Source organism: Alternaria dauci, chromosome 9 (assembly GCF_042100115.1).
Source record: "Alternaria dauci strain A2016 chromosome 9, whole genome shotgun sequence".
NCBI classification, from domain to species: Eukaryota; Fungi; Ascomycota; class Dothideomycetes; order Pleosporales; family Pleosporaceae; genus Alternaria; species Alternaria dauci.
In genome coordinates, this window is record NC_091280.1 from 2,416,158 (window position 1) to 2,433,338 (window position 17,181).

Sequence of the window (17,181 nt, forward strand, 5' to 3'; positions counted from 1 at the left end):
TCCAGCCTTCCTCATCATTTCTCATTTCGTCGTCGTGAAAAGCTTGATGGATTTGGGGATGATGAGTTGATTGAGCATAGGCAAGAGGTGCCGTGCGTGTAGCCCTTACTTGCGAGCACTGCGGGTGGGGTGCATGTTGGGGTAGGCTTCGTCTATTGCTGATCTTTACAACATCAGCCGTTGCTTTCGGTTGGCATATCTGGTCCAGCGGCTGTCTTTTCAGTTCTGTGATGAAAGTGCTGAAGTCAGGCGTCGCAGCCTCCGTGACACTGAGTTCGCTGATAGTGTGTAGGGTTCGGCGTCTTTCCGGTCGCTGCTGGCGCATGGATGGAATCCGATTCTGAGACTGATCTTGAGGGCGGGGCTTCTGGAGAGGCATGTGGAGCGACGAGCTTGGTAGTCGAGCAATCGAACCTTGTCGAGCGCTGCGAAAGATTCCAATATGGCGATGTGTAGATGCACATGAGTATTACAGTATACCTGCAGAAGCTGTACCGCACCACGATAGGCCATTGAAATCCGTATGCAAACTGGTGGGAGGCGGTGACATGGGCAGTCGCGGATGCGGAAATATTGGTGAGAAGAATATACCGGTTTCATGGCTCTTTATGAGATGCAGTGAATAGGGTATGCCCTAACGTGGCTTGGTCCACCGATGACACTATCTTCAGATAGCTGTGCTGAGATGGCGCGTGTTGAGGTGCATTATCGTTGGATCTCGGAACTGAGCTCGACCCTGTGCTACGAAGCGTCCTGCAATGTCGCTCCCGAGCCAAATGGTAGATCTCCGGAGGTGCGAGCGTTTCGTTGGCGTCGCACTGCATTGAATAGATTGAAGACGCGTAAACGCGGGATGCGAGCAACATTCGTCCTTGCAGAATAGCGGTCAGTAGATGCTTTGGCAAACCCAATCTGTGATGTGAATGAGTAGAAAAATGGTGTATTAGTCAAATATTGTAAGGTGGCAATCTCGGGCGTTGAAAGTGAAAGATCGCCAACGTGTTCAAATGCTGCAATCTGTATGCTTAGACCCACGCCTGCGCGGCTATGATGCCGACGCCGCTCAAATCTAGATAAAGTGATGTGAGAAGTACCAATACTCATGATGACTAGCATGAAGAGTATGCTGTCGATCATATCGGGGAAGCCACTCCTTCGGCGAAGCATTCCCTCCGTCGAAGCGCGTGGCGGACAGGCAGCTAGTCACGCTGCGTCGACACGGTCAATGCTGTCCTAATACCACCCTAACGGAAGAACAAAAGTCGTCGGCGGTACAGCAGCGTGGGAAAATGCTGTAAGAGGCTGCAGCGGGCGCGCCGCGACACTGGGTCTGGTGCGACGTTGCGCAACGAGGGAGCGGGCCGCGAGCTCAGGACGTTTGCCGAAAGGCTCGATCGATGACTCTACACACTACTCACCGTTAGTATTGGACAGCTTATATGTTCAATGACCACGTACCGGGAACGGGCGATAGACTATTGTAATGAAGCCTCACGGTCTGGTGGGATAGACTGTCGGCCGTCCGGTAGGGTGGTACTTCCGAGACATGACACTCTCTCGCTTCTTGCAATCTAATCCTTGGTCGAGATAGTGGGAAGCAAATTTGTGCAACTTTGAGCTCGGTGGCTGATACTGCCAGGACGCCAGGGTGTCATCGGTGAATGAAACGCGGTCTTGGAGAGGCGTTCGCATCACGGACACTCGTCTTGGACGGAAACTTCCGAGGCATCGTACCACACATCTTGGTCTTCATCTTCGTCGTCGTCGTCGTCGTCGTCGTCGTCGTCGTCGGTGTAGTCGAATTCTGGTTCCCATTGCCCGATGATCCTCATCGGAGGCTCGATCGCATCGTCTTTTTTGGCTTTGCTCTGCTCTGGTTGGCTCTGCTCATCGACTGCTATTAGAGGCTGATCAACGTCTTCCCTTGCTTCTACCTCTTCAGATGTAGAGCCAAAAGGCAACGAGTCTCTCCTCATCTGCTCATCGACAGCTAGCATAGGCTGCTCGCGTACTACATCGATCTTGGTCCTCGCTTCTACTTTCGAGACAGTATTCGTTGTCTCTGCACCCATAGCCTGGAGCTTCACCTTCACCTGAAGCATCCTCGCGCGTAGGGTATCAATTCTTTTTGCCGTCTCGTTCAGATCCAATTCTCGAACGGGCGCAATCTCGACATCAGCGACGACTCCTGATTCGACGCGTGGCAGGGCTTCTTCCGCGGGCTTTTCCTCCTCATAAGCACCATGCATATCCCCCTTGTCGTTTGTTGGAAGAAACCTCGGCGGATCTGAGCCACCGACCTTCAACGGCACCTTTGTCGAGGTATAAATCGGTGGACTGCTATTCCACAGTGGAGAGGGACCGCGCGGGGCAGTACCTCTAAAGACATGCGGTTTCGAATTCGAAGTCGAGCGTTTGATCACATCTGGCTTGGGAAGATCGTTTGGTGTTGTTCTCTTCGTAGATTTGGGTGGTACCGGCGGTGCGCTTTCGAGGGGTGATGGGGGAGTCTTGATTTCTACAAGCCGTGCGCTCGCCTTAGGTGGTGAACGCTTTGCCTGCTCGCCACGGATGGCGAAGTCTAGGCGGCTTGACCGAGGAGCTGGGGTCGCCTTTGCGGCAGGTTTTGCGGGCGGCGTGTATGCTCCTCGTGTCGCTTTCGTCGGACGCATGTAGCCTGGCAAAGTTTCTGTAGGCTCACTCGCCCTTGAACTGGCCTTTTTCGGCCGCAGATAGTTGGGCACATTCGCTGCTGCCTCTTTTGACCCCTTCCCATCTTTCGTTGGTGATTTCGGTGAGTCCGGTGGTGATGGAGCTGATGCCGCTGGGATAGGCTTTGACACTCGCTGGCTCTTCGCATACCGCGGACCATCTTTGATCGGAGCTTTTGGTGGTGATGGGTCTGACGACGATAGAGAAGGCGCGGAAGGCTGCTGGAGCTTGGGCTCTCGCAATGCCGGTCGCGGAAGTGACGAACTGTTGCTGGCATTGGATGTTCCTCGCGCAGTTGAGGACCAGTCCTTCGTTGGCGAAGCCGGAATCGGCCGCTGATATGCGCTCGAAGAAGCCGATGTACAGCTACTTCGTGTAGGGGACGTCATGTCGACAGCGGAACCCGCGCTAGATGACGGCGTGGCATTAGTCATGCGTTCGCGTCGTGCAGGCGCAGGCGCAGGTGCAGGTTTACGCATGACCGCGACTTCCTTCTCAAACCCAAGACACTCCTCCATGACGAGCTCGACCTGCACAAAAACATCGTCAAAGTCTACGCTGTTAACGACATCAAGTTCCCGGAACTTCTTGTGATGCATCGCCCACCACGCGTCACTGATCCTGTGATGCTTTTCCGCAGTTATCAAAGAATGATCCGAGATGGTCTGCCAGTCCTGGTACGTTCGCAATCCCTTCTGCATCAACCCACAAGCCTTTGCGACAGCTTCTCTAGGCAGACGAACCCATGGTTGGAGAATGCGCAGCACGTCGGCGTCTGGTGCGTCCAGGGTGATTCTGGACCAAATCACGAGTAGCCGTTTCATGTCCCATCCGATGTTGAGCAAGTTCGCGCTGGTCATATTGACAGCGGTCCGCATGTCCTTCACGTCGTCGATGATGGCGGACTCCACCAGTGTGGTGAATCTGAATCGCTCGATGCTGTTGACGAGTAGCTCGATGTCGGTGTACGGTTTGAAAGTCACTTCCGATTGTGGCCGAGATCCAGTGGCAGGAGCATTCGGCCAACGGCGAGCATCGTCAGGCGCGGGTATCCAATTGTCAGAGTTCGTAGGTGCGGAAGGGAAGAGTGATAGCGAGTGCTGGATGGTGTTGACGTTTGCCGTCACGGGACAAGACGTGGTTTCGGGAGAGAGACCGGACTCTGCGCAGGGACGGACGTCTAGGACGATGGGAGAAGATGGCTTTTCTTCGAGCTGCCGAATCTCTTCAGCGAACTGCAAAGGAAGAGGTGCCATTGCCGCATCTTCGGCAGACAATACATCGGAAGAGCTGACGACCAGACTGCGGAGAGTCTCATCCGAAGGAAAAGAACCAGGACACAGACTGCTATCCCAGTCCTCAGCCACGGTATCAACCTCGCGCGTAGGTTCTGATATGGGATTCATAACCTGCGTGCGCACACCCAACGCAGAGTCTACGCTCGGAAAGATTCCCGACACAGACTGGCCCGCCGCCTTCGTTCGTTTCTCGCTCTTGAAGACGCGATTCCAGAGTCCCTTTGCTATCGCGAAGTCAGTACCAGCGTATTTCCAAAATTCGTTTCCTGGGGTTAAACTTACCAACTGCGACCGCGTTGATGCGTACGCGGAATCTCCGTGCGCCGACGGGCACAGCGCCCTCTGGGTTGGACCTGCGTGTTACGAAAGCGCCGAAACCACTTCTCGCAGTGTCTGTGGAGTTCCGCATAGAGGGAGGGACGCTGCTGTGTTCCTGAAGGCAGTACTGGAGTTGCGATGAGACTGGTCACACGAGGGCGAGGTGAGTATTCAGCATAGATGAGAGAAGGATGATCTCTCCAGCCGCCCGTCGAGAGCATTGCAGTGAGGACACGCATGAGTACCACATTGTTGCGGCCTGATCCCTCGTTACCAAAGTATTGACGAGGGAACATGATGAAGCGGAGACGCTCTGCACAACTGCTCACTGGCTGTCTTTGTGGGTTTCTGGTAAGGAGACTCCATCTTCAGCAAAGCGCTTACTGTTGCAGCGACTCAACTGACATAAGCAAAGCGATGCCCTGCTAGACCAGTAATTATCGCGTGCATGCTGATGATACTTTCGTAATGATTCGCAGACGACGAACGACGACCTCCGCAAGACCACGGCGCCGAGTATACGGAAGTGGGGCTGGCGAGATCCAGGAAGTCGCATCGCATCGAGCGCAACACCAGCCCTACCATCCGTTAGCAAGCAGTAACATCGCCGTCGCCTCAGCCCTGCGCATGTCGCACTGTCGCAATAGGTCCGATTCTCCCTGCATTGCTATAGAACACCCACAAGCACCACATCACAATCCATGAAGCACATACTTCGGTACCAAAGAAACCCGCGACACTTCAGGAATCACAGGAAGAGCGACCACTAAACCAGCAGCAACTAACACGGTGGTCATTATCCATTCTTTTATCTCTCTCGTCTCATATGCTAATCCCGAATCCCGCACACAAAGGGTAAGCCAAAAAAAGTTAAAACTCCGGAACGCGCCAATATTATATTCCCACCACATACGTGTTCCCCGTTATTTCGTCGCGGCAGGTAGCCGATGTGGGGAGAAGTCGGTTCGTGAACGTCGTGGAAGGGAGGGGATGCGACACGCATCAAGCACTATTCGCTGTTAAGTTCAGTTACTACGTATATCCGCCAGGACGCTGGCGCAAGGAAAGACGTCGGAAATGAAGAGACAAGAGCGGGGTGGTTGAGAATGTGAGGCTCGGGAGCCTAGACAGCAACGGGGCGGAGAGCGCAGTGGCAGCGAGCGGAAAGATGTCTTTCGAAGAGCAAGGAATTGTGTTATTGGCTGCGCGATGCCAATTAGCACTTGTTCCATGCTGAATCTCTTTCTTTTGGAAAAAAGACAACTTTCGTCGCTTTCGCTTGCACACAGTCATTTGGCTCCCATGTAAAAGCGAAAGGGGCGAAGGGGGACGGGTGTGTGTATGCACTTACTACAAGCTCAACGTCAAATCACCCCGGATACTCGCTTTGAGTTCAATCTCGATTTCCAAATTCGCCTCGAGCGTCAGCTTCAAGCCGTCCTGGTCCTTGAGCTCGCTGCCCCCTTTCTGCGGCTCCATCCGGTACGGCTCGTCGGGATGCGTGCTGCGCAGCGGGATCTCGCCGCGCATTGCGCGCGCATATGTGACGGGTCCGTCCATGGACGTGCTGTCCGGGCCGATGCGCTCAAACATGCCCATTTTCTGGAGATCGCCGTTTGCGTCTGCTTCCTCGAGGGCTTCGAGCGAGGCCGTGTGCATGTATTTTCCGTTCTTACGGTCTTCTTCGATGCGTTGGCGACGGGCGCGGCGCGACGAGGAGCGTGATCGGGCGGATTGGAGGCCGGCTTCGCGCTTGTCTTTCTTGGACTTGTTCACGGCCTTTTCCTGCTGCATCGTCGACCGCTCGTGCGGCTGGTTCTCATAGTCGGAGCCTTCCTTGTCTGACATGTTGTCGGGTATCCTTGCTATCATGCAAGGCCTTGGGTGGTGGTGGGGAGGTTATATCCGGCTCCGCGTTGTTCTTGTTGGAGAGGAGAGGAGGGGGGAATTGCGCTGAGCAGAGGTGTACAAAGCAACAGCGAGCAAGATGTGAAGTCAAGCCAAGGTCAAGCAAGAGAGGGCGGAGGTTACCACACACCAACGCACGCCACGACCTAGCAACCTGCAGACTCCACTCCGAAAACAAGATTACTTGCAACGGGCCTGGGTTCCTCTGTAGCTCCAAAAGCAAGGACGCCGTCACCCGCTATTGCAAGCTCGTACCCCTGTTGCCGCCCACCCGTCTCGCCCGTTTCCGATCGTGCACCATCGCTGATGACTGACGTCAGACTCACATCGAGCGAGGAACATCCGAATCGGGCTGACAGCCGCCGTTATGACGTGTGAGAAAATTGTGAAGCGCGCTGGCAACTGCAAGTCGACCGACATTTCAAGACAAGTTGACGACGCGCGCGAGCATGGCGAAAGTGTTGGTCGACTGCTAGCCTGGCTGCACGAGTGGCTAGGCTAGCCGTTGGTCGTTTATCGCGGGGCCGCTGTTGCCCACTCACGCCATCTAGCTCGTGGCAGCTGTGCAACCCTCGGCCAAGTCTCATGAGGGTTCTTGCGCATAGCAACTGATGTTCCCAAGAACGTACATGTTGCGGTAGCTCTTGACGTTACCATTTCTCGGCCCTTTGAAGTTATTATCACACAACCTGGTCATAAGAGCACCGGAATTAGCATCCGGCCAACGTCATACCAAGAATGCGACATGGCGACGAGCTGCAACGCGCATCGCGTGCGACTTTCACGATGGAAAAAAAGAGCATCAGATTCAGCATTAAGTGGGTGCAAGTTATTTGTTGTGCTGTATACACTACAATGCATGTCATGACACGACATGCAAAACTCCAAAGCAAACGCCGACGGTGATATCCCATTATAACATTTGATGCGTTTCGTGTAGTCGTCCCCGTGCGACATCTAGTTGCTGTGCAAAGTTAGCATTGCGCGCTCCAATCGACGCCAAACGAAAAGGATAAACTTACAGCAATCCAAGCGTAAGATCACCGTGGATCTTGGCCTTGAGCTGAATCTCAATGTCGAGGTTGAGCTCCAATCGCAGTCTCAGCTGCTCACCTCCATCCTTTCCGCCCTCTTCTTCACCACCGCCGCCGCCAGTAAGGCCACCGAGAGCCTTTCCAGCGGTGTTACCGACCTGGTTGACGGCGTTACCAGCAGTGTTTTGGACCATCTCGCCGGCTCCGCCGAGGGCGTCGCCTCCAGGCACGTTCTCGGTGATGTCGTCTAGAGGACCTCCGCCCTTGCCGCCCTTCTTTTGGCGCTGGCGGTTGCGACGGCCTCCCGACTGCGAGACATCGGATCGCGCGTCCGACTCTGCGCCCGAGTCTGCGCCTCGACGGCCACGGCCGCGCGACTGGCGGCGTCTCGATTGCGACTTGCTCTTCTCTTGCTGGGGTTCCGCGTCGGATTCGTTGTCGGCGTCGGCGCCGCCGCCGTTGGTTTGCTTTTTGGATTCTGCGTCCTCGTTCTCAGCTTTCCCTTCGCCATCGCTTTCGGGGGCAGGAGTGGCGTCAGGAGTGGGCTGCTGTTGAGGCTTCTTTCCGCCCAGCTTCTTCGGCGTCTTCCTTTCGGTTTTCTTACTCGATGATTCTGCGCTGCCCTTTGCGCCTACCGAGGCGTTGGCATCTGCGTTTCCCTCTCCAGAGACCGACTGCTTGCTCTCCTCGACTGTGTCCGCCATGGTTGCTTGCTGTGTGGGGGTTTCTTTGGGTGGAGGGTCAGGTGCAAGTTAGAGTGCTGGTGTGCGTATGAGCCGAATTGAATGTGCTTCGGAAATTGTTACAAGCCCTAGGGCCACGGCGCAAATCGTTAATAAGAGAAAAGCGGCCTTGGGGACAGGAACCGGTTTGGAAGCTTCAAGGTACTTGCTACCCCTGCCAGCTCGAGCCACCCGTCATGCAGTCTGACGCACCATGTGGCACCCGCTTGCACCCCACCACCAGTCGTCCCAAAACTTGACCCCATCCCTGCGCGCTGCCAGCCGGATTATTTTAGACCTGAATTCGTGCTTGCGCCGGGCTGGACGCAATAAGCCAGCCCGATGCGTTGCAAGCTCTTTTGCCTCTGCCTTGCTTGCGTGTCATTGGCGCGCCACCAAGCACAGAAGCGATGGATTGAGCAACGCGTCAGCCAAATGCGCTTGACATCAGCGCGTTGGGGAGTCTCGTAGCTCGGAAGATGGAGCTCGCAGGATCCGAGGCCCAACGGTAGACCAGGCGGAACGTTGACCCATAGGGAGCGGGAGTGGTCGCCTAGTGTTGGCGTGAGATTCCCAATGCGCCTTTGTAGCGCGCACAATGGTCCTCAGGTAGCGCAAACTCGAGAGAAACCCCAAAGATGAAATTCAATATCACGAGCGTTGTGCTAGCCAGCGTTGGGAAGATGCAATCGCGGGGCACGCGCTACTTCTTCCGCGACGACCGCCGGGCCGAGGAGCGCCGTTCGCGCACTCGTCGTAACGGTGTCTTCCCAGCACCTCCAAAACTTTGTTCGATCCAACGAGCGACTCAACTCCAAGCGCACTCTACCCGACCATTACAATCGTCAACATGACCACCCCAGACCCCGCAGCCGCAGACGCGGCCGCCAAGCAGCGAATCATAAAGCACATGAACGCAGACCACCATGACTCCGTACGCGCAACACCCACACCTAGGTAACACTGATGTCAAGCCCGAACAGCGATCCTGATATTGACCGCAGATACGCCGATACGTCGAGGCATATGCTTCCAAGTCCATGTTCCAGAGTCGCTTGGCGCACATGGTCGATATCGATCTGAACCAGATGGTCTTTAGCTGCGGCGGCCAGCAAGCCGTCGTCGCTATTGATCCGCCGATGAAGACTATGCGCGAGGCGCGCGAGCGGCTAGTACAGTTGGACAAGGATGCGCTCCAGACGCTGGGACGGAGCGATATTTCTGTCACCAAGTTTGTACCCGCGTACACGCACCCTGCGCATCTGTGGAACTTTACGCAGTGTATGTTGGCCCTGGTTTTATTACCGCGGCAGGCGAATTGGCAGCCGGGCTCTCTGCTCTATGATAACTTGTTGTATCTCGTGCCAGGCTTTGCGAGCTTTGTCGCTGGGATTGGTTGGACTGTGTTTGTGTGGATGGTGCCTATTCACGCTGTCGAAGTACTTATCATGGCGAGGAAGCTGGCGAAACACGAATGCACGTTCATGGACGCGGTGTGGTGGAAGTGGGTGGGGACGTGTTTCGTGGAAGGATTTACATCGTTCTTGAGGCTCAATGCGCTGATTGAGGAGAAGAGGAGGGAGAAAGAGGCGAAGAAGCACTAAAGGAGATGGACAAGAGTGTGGGATAAGGTGATGGTGTCTACATTTCTCGATAAGTATCCCAATTCTGTGCCAGAACTCGTCAAGGATAATGTCTATCAAAACCAGAATTTTTTACCCGCTTCAGCTTTTCCTTCTTCGTCTAGTCTCCTAACTACAGGTTTTCCATCTCTGCTGATCGGCTTTGCTCCGTTAGGGATCCCATTCCGAAGAGTGAAGTTGATCTCAGTCCATCCCAAGGGATATGCAAATATCTTCCACGCTACAGAATGGTAATCGGCGATTTATCACGTTGCTACCATGTTCCCGATGCGGGGCGTCGATATGGATTCTCAGAACAGTAGCGCAGAACCCTCTATAGTAGCGCTTCCTCCAGCGACCTCAGTTCGGAAAGTTGTGGTGAAAATTTTGTGACGCTGATTCATCGTCGCTGTTGGCAATACCAACATTGCCGACCAAGGCATCAGCCCAGGATAACTCAGCTACCTATGTCGGTTTCACGTCTGTAGAATTTTGAGGGTGGAGATTTTGCGCTCAGATCAAGCGGGCACTGAAGCATACTTCTATCTTTTTGACTACAGCACCGTACGGCTGTGGAGCATTAGGATATAGTGGCAACTTAGCTGAGCATGCCGTGAGTCAAATGAACTTCGTGACTCACAGCTCATGGCACTCGATATTGACGATGAGAACACGTCATCCTGCTAGGCTTTAGCATTACGTGCGAGACCGCTCACTTGTTTCTTCAAGTGTTTATTCCTGGTTTTTCGATCTGATCGTAACGCGATTAATAAACAGATTCGCGTACATATTCTTTGTGCCAACCACAGATGCGATCTCAGCCCGTGTTTTTACAATGCCTCTCCTGATTTGAGAACATGCACGCTTGTGTTATGTGTCCTGAAAAAACACGGTTGGATCGCCGAGGATAGTTTATCGCAGTACCACTGGTCGCAATGGAGACCAACCAGTGCCAACTACAAAGCCCACTCGTCTGCGACATCAAGTGAAAAAGCACGGGCGAACCACAAAATAGAACTTAAAGCCCACAAGCGCAATACAATCTCTTGCTCCTAGTTTCCACTCTGTTCGTCAACAATTATGTCGAGCGGAATCGCACAATGAAACAAACTGCACGAAAGAAAGTCACGCCCTACGATCTACGCTCCCATCCGAATGAAGAACCATTCTACAGTCGTGATGCGAAGAAAAAAGGTCCCTTTCCCATTCATGGACTTGCCGGCCGAACTACGCTGTCATGTCTACAGCTATCTGCGGGAAGTCGTCTACGAGCCCGTTTTCCCCGAGCCCAACATCTGCAGCTGGGAAGTTTATCACATGCCAACCGCAATATTTCAAGTCTGCAAAACTATATACGAAGAGGCGAAGCACCCCTTGATACTTAAGCTCGACGATCAGCTTGTACCCAAAATCGTTCTCGGCCCGAAGCGCATCGACCTAGGCACTGTACACACGGTGCTCTCAGACACATTCCATGAAGCCGGCAAACAACTACACACGTCTCGAGGTGGTAGACTCCAAGGGTGCGATGACGAGATCGAGAAAATCAGCCGTGGACTCGCGTCTTGGTATAACAATACGTATTTGTCGCTACAAGCCCGTCGTGGAACTCAAGAATATTTTGTTACACAGACTGAGTGCAGGCCTGAGAGCTTACACAGCTTCGTGGGGCAGACTTTGGAGAGAATGGCAGGCTGGAAGACCTGCGAGGTTCGCGTTCGGTTCTTGGTACACCCATCAGGACCGCCCGTTCGTAACGAAATGTACGAAGCGTTGGCCTCGATGGACGTCCCACGGCAAGCACTGAGTTCTGGGCTGGGCCGCGGAGTTGAAAGAGTATATCTGGTTCGTGGTGGCAAACGACGTAGCTCCAGACGGATCCTGGACCTGAGAGACGACATGTATCGAAGGCATAGTAGTAGCTTTAACATCAAGGTCACAGAGGCGCTTGCGAGAGATTGGGAGTTATTGGATCTGGACGAGTCGCTGCGCTGAACACTATTTCGAAGGGGATACATGCACCTGGTCCTATAAGCGCCCCCATCCGTACGTAAAAACTTGAGAATTTGAGAGTATTCAAAGAACCCAGTAGTACAGATTTGAGATGCGTACTGTGAATCACTGTTTAGACCCGGTGCTGATGTCTACCCAGGTATGATTTGGGCATATGTCAATTAGTCTTGCAAATACCCTATATTGCTTCTACGCCGAAATCTTAGAAGGATACGCAAACAAACGCCCAACGACATTCCCGCTATGGAGCCTGTCAAATTCCTCTCCTAGATGATCAAAGCTAACCTCCTCGATAAGGGGATCAAGTTCCTCATTCGCGATCATGCGTAGACACTCCTCAACCTCCTTTAGAGATGAGCCTCCTGAAGCCTGAAGGGTGACATTAAGTGCTATAAGGTCATATGTATTAATGTTTGCCTTTCGGTTCAAGAGCCTAACAAGAACTACTTTGCTACCAGGCTTGACAGCCTTTGTAGCTGCCACTGTAGTAGCACTAGTTCTAGCAAAATCTAAGATGACGTCGAATCGTGCTCCCGGAAATTTGTCCAAGCTCTTGGCGCATGAGTAGGCTCTAACTTGGGCGGCTCGAACGAATTTCCGTGTGTCGAGGTCGATGCCGTAAACTTTGGCTCCTCGTCGTGCCGCGATCTCTACAGCTGAGAGGCCTAGCCCCCCTAGTCTAATGATAGCAACCTTGGACCCCTTGGAGACCTGTCTATTGGTAACAACGGCATGATATGCAGTAGCAACTGCGTTGGTGGCGACGGCAGCCTGACCATATGTCACGCCTTCCGGGATTGGAAGCGTTTTGGCTTCGGACAATGTGATATACTGAGCGAAGCCGCCGTTTTTCCTAATACTAGGACTTGAGATCAAATCGCTAAAAGAGATGGGATGCTTCGTAGTGATGGCCGAGACGACGCGGTCTCCGACTTTGTGTTTAGTGACACTAGAACCGATCTCGACAATTTCTCCTGCAATCTTATGACCCAGGATGATGGGCCGTTTCTAGAAGAATGTGTCGTCATTTCTAGTGAAGATATTGATGTCGGTATGACAAAGTCTAGTAGCCTTGATCTTGACGAGGACTTGGTTACTCTCGGGCACTGGAATCGGGACGTCCTTGTAGACTAGCCCTGTTGAGGGAGTTTCGAACTGATAAGCTTTCATTGTTGACGCTATTCTCGGGATTTGTGACCTCTTGGGTGATTGATGTATGAAGTTTGGATATCTAACTCACTATTGGATTCCAAGGTTATCTTGCTTTATAGAGATACAGACTTGTAACGAAGCTGCTATTCAGCCATCGGCATCTTGAAGGCCTCGTGCACTTCGGACATGTAATCACAAAAGGACTTCGGGATGAACTCGGGGCGATTCGCCTTTTCTAATCATGGTATGAGTCGGGAACATCGTTTCGGGACAATAGCACCGGTCAGTCTGGAGATGCGAGGCTGGGATTATCGCAGTACAGTAGGCTTCCACCGAGACAGAAAAGTGAAGTCGGAACACTCGTGGATCCAAGGCAGGGATCAATCACATCTATGCAGACCACTTAGCTAGTGCTAAATAGTGTATGCGTCGAAACAGTAGCATCGTGACACGTTGCGCAGCATCTTTCAAGCAGCATAATCACTAAACGATCTGCGAAGGGAGTCGGTGCCTCTAGAAGTCAGTTGATTACTTGTTGCGCCGACGGAGTTGGTAAATTGTAAACACGAGGTTTGCTTAGGAGGTGAAGTATTGAATAGTTAGGCGCGCTTCGATAACAAGAATAGTTTACTACGACTACACATCAACCTTTTTCAAACACAACTTCAAGACTTTCTTGCATCGATTACCCAAACAGCACAGCTATGTCGACCCTCTAAACTGTCGAGACTTAGTTTACAACCGTCGATGGTGTAAACGTCGCCTATCGGCGCTTCGGCCAGCCAAGCAAGTACCCCCTATTTTATATCAACCATCTTAGAGGCTCGATGGACACTCTTGATCCACTCCTTTTCAACTTCATTGGCAAGAACCGGGAGGTTATCGTGTATGATAGCTTTGGAATCGGCCACAGCGGGGGAAGTGTTCCCGAAACTATCGAGGCCATGGCTTCCATCGCTGTCAAATTCCTTGCAGCAACCAACCTCACCAAAGTTGACGTTATTGGATTCTCCATGGGTGGCGGTATCGCGCAAACCATAGATTGAACCCATCCTGAGTTGGTACACAAGCTCATCTTGGCTGGTACGCAATCTGCAATCGGCGAAGCAGTCGTTCTGCCTCAACGAGAAGTGGTTGAGGGCGCTGGTGCAAACGACAACCTGCCTCCAACCAAAGAGGACATGATGTTCCTCTTCTTTTACCCATCTGAATCTAGCCTAGCGTTGGGAGATAAGTGGTGGGCAAAGATTCACGAGCGAAAGAAGGAGGGAGAAGAGCGGAAGGCCTATCTTGTTGGAACCGGAGCGAAAGCGCAATTGGCTGCTATTTTCTCCTTCACTGTGGACGACTCCAAGTTTGATCGTCTCAAGGACATCAAGGCCCCAACGTTGATCACCAATGGTCACACTGATGTCATGTTGCCTACGCCAAACAGCTTTGTGCTACAACAAGAGATCGCAAACGCACACTTGATTCTCTATCCAGATGCTGGTCATGGTCACTTGTTCCAGGTGCCAGAGCTCTACGCAAAGCATCTCGAAATCTTCTTGGCGGACGATTAAATTGTGTAAGCCGTAGAGTACTACAACTACTTGCTCAGCTTAGAAGTACAATGATACAACTTTCTCTATAAGTAATGTCTATCTCTGTTCCTGGTACCTTTGACAGTCTCAATCATCGAGGTAGCACCCATTAACAATGACTTGTGCGAATACAGTTGTAGTATAGTATGCTGATAGAATCATCACAGTATGAAAGTGCTAATAGTGCGCAGCGGCGGAAGAGGTACCTGGAAGACGAAGCGAGGAGGTACAATGAGTAGCTGGAGTTCAACGAGTGAATTGAGACTGGGCGCACGGGTGCATAACGCAGAAGAGCAATTTGCATAGCATTATCAGAACGTTGGAAATGTGGGTGTGTGTGTGTTACTGATGGGAGGCGTTTGGCGTTAGCATGTTTTGTAGAAAGCAAGGAGTTGAAACCGAGTAAATGTTTCAAGGTTCCCCTGACGGGGTGGCTGAACAACGGGGCGCACTTCACCGCTCCCCATGCACGTGCGTTACAGCAAACTTAATCAACGAAGTCATGGTCTGATTGGACAGGGAGCGGACGCCCGACTGTACTAGCAGGAATAGTGCGAGTTGTTGCAGCGCCTGACACGGACCTAACGCGTGTAAGGAAGCTCGCTCTAAATAACATATGAGACAAGAAAGGCAGATTAGAGGCAGTGTGCGAAAGAAGCACATGTAGACTGCAGCAAAGCCGAGAAAATAATGTGAAGTAGTTGCTCTCAAACCAAACACTTCCGATCGTCGATAGATATTCATAATACCAATTATTGTCTGTATCAAAGTCCATTATTCTACCAGGACCTCCCTACTTAAGTAGCTGCTCCAGGACACTAGCAGGCGTGACTTTCGGTGCTGCAAACTCAAGAATCTCCTGACTCGTTGGTACAGTCGGAAGGGGAGAGTCAAACGTCTCATCACATCCTTCTTTGATCGTGTCGATGAGATGTTTTGACTCTGGGACCGCCGCCATCATGTCATCTAGGATTGAGTTGTCCCTGAAAACAACGTTGTCGACCTTCGCTCCGATACGTTCCTCTACCATCGCCACAATCTGCTCGCCTGTGATACTTTCCGGGCCATTCAAAACGTATTTTGCTTTGTTGTGCTTTGATGTGTTGTTCTCGAGTAGTAGCTTCGCTGCAACCACGCTGACATCCATAGGGTCTATAGCGCCGACAGGTTTGTCTTTGTTGGCCATGAGTCGGAGCGTGTCCTGTTTTCTTGCGCCATTTTGTACCTTCTTAATCAACTCCGCGGCGGGCGAGAGCCACAAGGGTAGAAACACGTTTGGTTGGAGGGATGTCCAGTGCAACTTGTCGTAAGCCGAAGACTCAAGCATCTTCTCGATGGCCCAGTGTTGGCGTGGATAGTATGTTGGACAATCCGGGCGTACATTTGAAGCTGTTGTAGAGATTCGGACAGCATACTGTACTCCGGCTTTGAGAGCCGCATAAAAGAAAGTCGACTCTTCAGCGAATTGGTTCGGCTGGTTGTGCGAGGCGATAAACACCCTTTCGACTTCATGTTCGCGGAGCCATTGGGATGTGATTGTAGACCAATTGAGCTCTACAACCTCTACATTGGACAGCTTTGCGAACTCTTGAGCGGTGGCGCTTGTAGCTGAGCGCGTCTGGGCGATGATGCGATGTTTAGAGAAGGCTGAACTGGCTTGAATCGTGTCGGATAAGATTTCCACCACCCCACGGCCTGTGTTTCCTGTTGCGCCGACGATGAGAAATGAAGGCGACATGGCTGGAGAGATTGTGCACATCGAGAGATGGACAAAGTGAGAGAAGATGGCTTGCTGATGCTTGCATTGTCGCAGGTCATTGCGACTTTTATCTGAAGATTTCCCAGAGTCTACCCTAACCGTTGGAGTGCCTCCGCAGTTAGTCCGACTACTAGTTTGCTTTTAGCAGCGGGAGCGGAGTGAGAAAAGCAGATGTTAAGTGGCGAGATAGCGTCATTTTTATGCATACACACGGGCGAACGCGCTCGCGGAACGGGGCGATCTCCCGATGAGGTCTGGGCCAGGCGGATATTGTTTACTCGTAATCTTGCTCGTGGGCAGCTTGCGATGCAAAACATCATGTCCGTTGCCATATATCCCCAGAGCGACATTCGTAATGACCGTCAAGATCCTCGGCCTTCTTCTGGTCACCAACACCCATGATGCGACGCAGCTGGGGTCTTCATCGTGGTACAATCGTGACCACAGTCTTCGAGTCTCCAGGAGTGCTCCATCGCCAGTTCTATTGTTGCATGCAGTGCATCGTAATATTGTCAACTCGGGCTCGCTTCCGAACTGCACCAAAGACGAGGGGTGCTGGTGGTCTTTTGTCTCTATGAGGCATTCGCGAGAAGAACCATGCGACATCGATGCATATTTCTACTGGCGTGGTATTCTTCTGGATATCTCACAGACAATGGTGCGATAAGGTAGCGAGATAGACAGGATTGTGGGCCGGAGCGTAGAGCTGGCGGAGAGTTTGCCGTTGAAGTTCGCCGCGGAAGTCTCAGGGGCTTGCCGCACCCAGCCACGGCCGCCATCGGTAACTGCTGCCGAGCCAACAGTCTTGATTCTTCACCATTTGCGGTTGCGCATTGCAATCCTGTCTTTGATACGTTACGGCAGCCGATGGGCGTACTACAAGCCTTCGGGTTTGCATCTGTTTGCATTGAACTATACCTTGGTAGACGGCGACGCAATGCCTCACGACACATCATCTCCAGCAATAACCTCCTGGTAGCCATACATACGCATCGCATCGCCAACCGAGCTCATGTGCAAATGCCTAACGGTTGGTGGAATGCATCCCACGTACCTGGTG

General features: G+C 52.4%; 6 protein-coding genes across 6 annotated transcripts; 2 read left to right on the top strand and 4 right to left on the bottom strand.

Moving 5' to 3' along the window:
- Positions 1–1,691: 1,691 nt before the first annotated feature.
- On the bottom strand, positions 1,692–4,419 carry ACET3X_009476 (uncharacterized protein; the record flags this gene model as incomplete). Its single annotated transcript, XM_069455674.1, has 2 exons — positions 1,692–4,234; positions 4,293–4,419. 2 exons carry the CDS (start codon positions 4,417–4,419, stop codon positions 1,692–1,694), a joined length of 2,670 nt encoding a protein of 889 aa, XP_069303553.1.
- Positions 4,420–5,121: 702 nt separating this feature from the next.
- On the bottom strand, positions 5,122–6,362 carry ACET3X_009477 (uncharacterized protein). Its single transcript, XM_069455675.1, has 2 exons — positions 5,680–6,362; positions 5,122–5,344 (listed from the first exon to the last, which is right to left on the bottom strand). Exons 1-2 carry the CDS (start codon positions 6,198–6,200, stop codon positions 5,338–5,340), a joined length of 528 nt encoding a protein of 175 aa, XP_069303554.1. The 5' UTR covers positions 6,201–6,362; the 3' UTR covers positions 5,122–5,337.
- A 677-nt stretch (positions 6,363–7,039) lies between these two features.
- On the bottom strand, positions 7,040–8,113 carry ACET3X_009478 (uncharacterized protein). The gene is made up of 3 exons (XM_069455676.1): positions 7,875–8,113; positions 7,259–7,748; positions 7,040–7,200 (listed from the first exon to the last, which is right to left on the bottom strand). Exons 1-3 carry the CDS (start codon positions 7,972–7,974, stop codon positions 7,194–7,196), a joined length of 597 nt encoding a protein of 198 aa, XP_069303555.1. The 5' UTR covers positions 7,975–8,113; the 3' UTR covers positions 7,040–7,193.
- Positions 8,114–8,842: 729 nt separating this feature from the next.
- Positions 8,843–9,596, top strand: ACET3X_009479 (uncharacterized protein; the record flags this gene model as incomplete). The annotated part of the gene is made up of 3 exons (XM_069455679.1): positions 8,843–8,926; positions 8,997–9,273; positions 9,361–9,596. The coding sequence occupies 3 exons, from the start codon at positions 8,843–8,845 to the stop codon at positions 9,594–9,596; spliced, it is 597 nt and encodes a 198-aa protein (XP_069303556.1).
- Positions 9,597–13,606: 4,010 nt separating this feature from the next.
- ACET3X_009480 (uncharacterized protein) lies at positions 13,607–14,341 on the top strand (the record flags this gene model as incomplete). The annotated part of the gene is made up of 2 exons (XM_069455680.1): positions 13,607–13,777; positions 13,850–14,341. 2 exons carry the CDS (start codon positions 13,607–13,609, stop codon positions 14,339–14,341), a joined length of 663 nt encoding a protein of 220 aa, XP_069303557.1.
- Positions 14,342–15,067: 726 nt separating this feature from the next.
- ACET3X_009481 (uncharacterized protein) lies at positions 15,068–16,164 on the bottom strand. The gene has a single exon (XM_069455681.1). The coding sequence runs from the start codon at positions 16,119–16,121 to the stop codon at positions 15,156–15,158; it is 966 nt and encodes a 321-aa protein (XP_069303558.1). The 5' UTR covers positions 16,122–16,164; the 3' UTR covers positions 15,068–15,155.
- Between the last annotated feature and the right edge of the window lie 1,017 nt (positions 16,165–17,181).

Excerpts from the sequence above, each read along its gene's own strand:
- ACET3X_009477 (XM_069455675.1), bottom strand. The coding sequence starts at position 6,200 with ATGATAGCAAGGATACCCGACAACATGTCAGACAAGGAAGGCTCCGAC.
- ACET3X_009478 (XM_069455676.1), bottom strand. The coding sequence starts at position 7,974 with ATGGCGGACACAGTCGAGGAGAGCAAGCAGTCGGTCTCTGGAGAGGGA. Across the intron at positions 7,749-7,874 it reads GGGCAGCGCAGAATCATCGA|AATCCAAAAAGCAAACCAAC; the intron begins GTAAGAAAACCG and ends ACGAGGACGCAG.
- ACET3X_009481 (XM_069455681.1), bottom strand. The coding sequence starts at position 16,121 with ATGTGCACAATCTCTCCAGCCATGTCGCCTTCATTTCTCATCGTCGGC.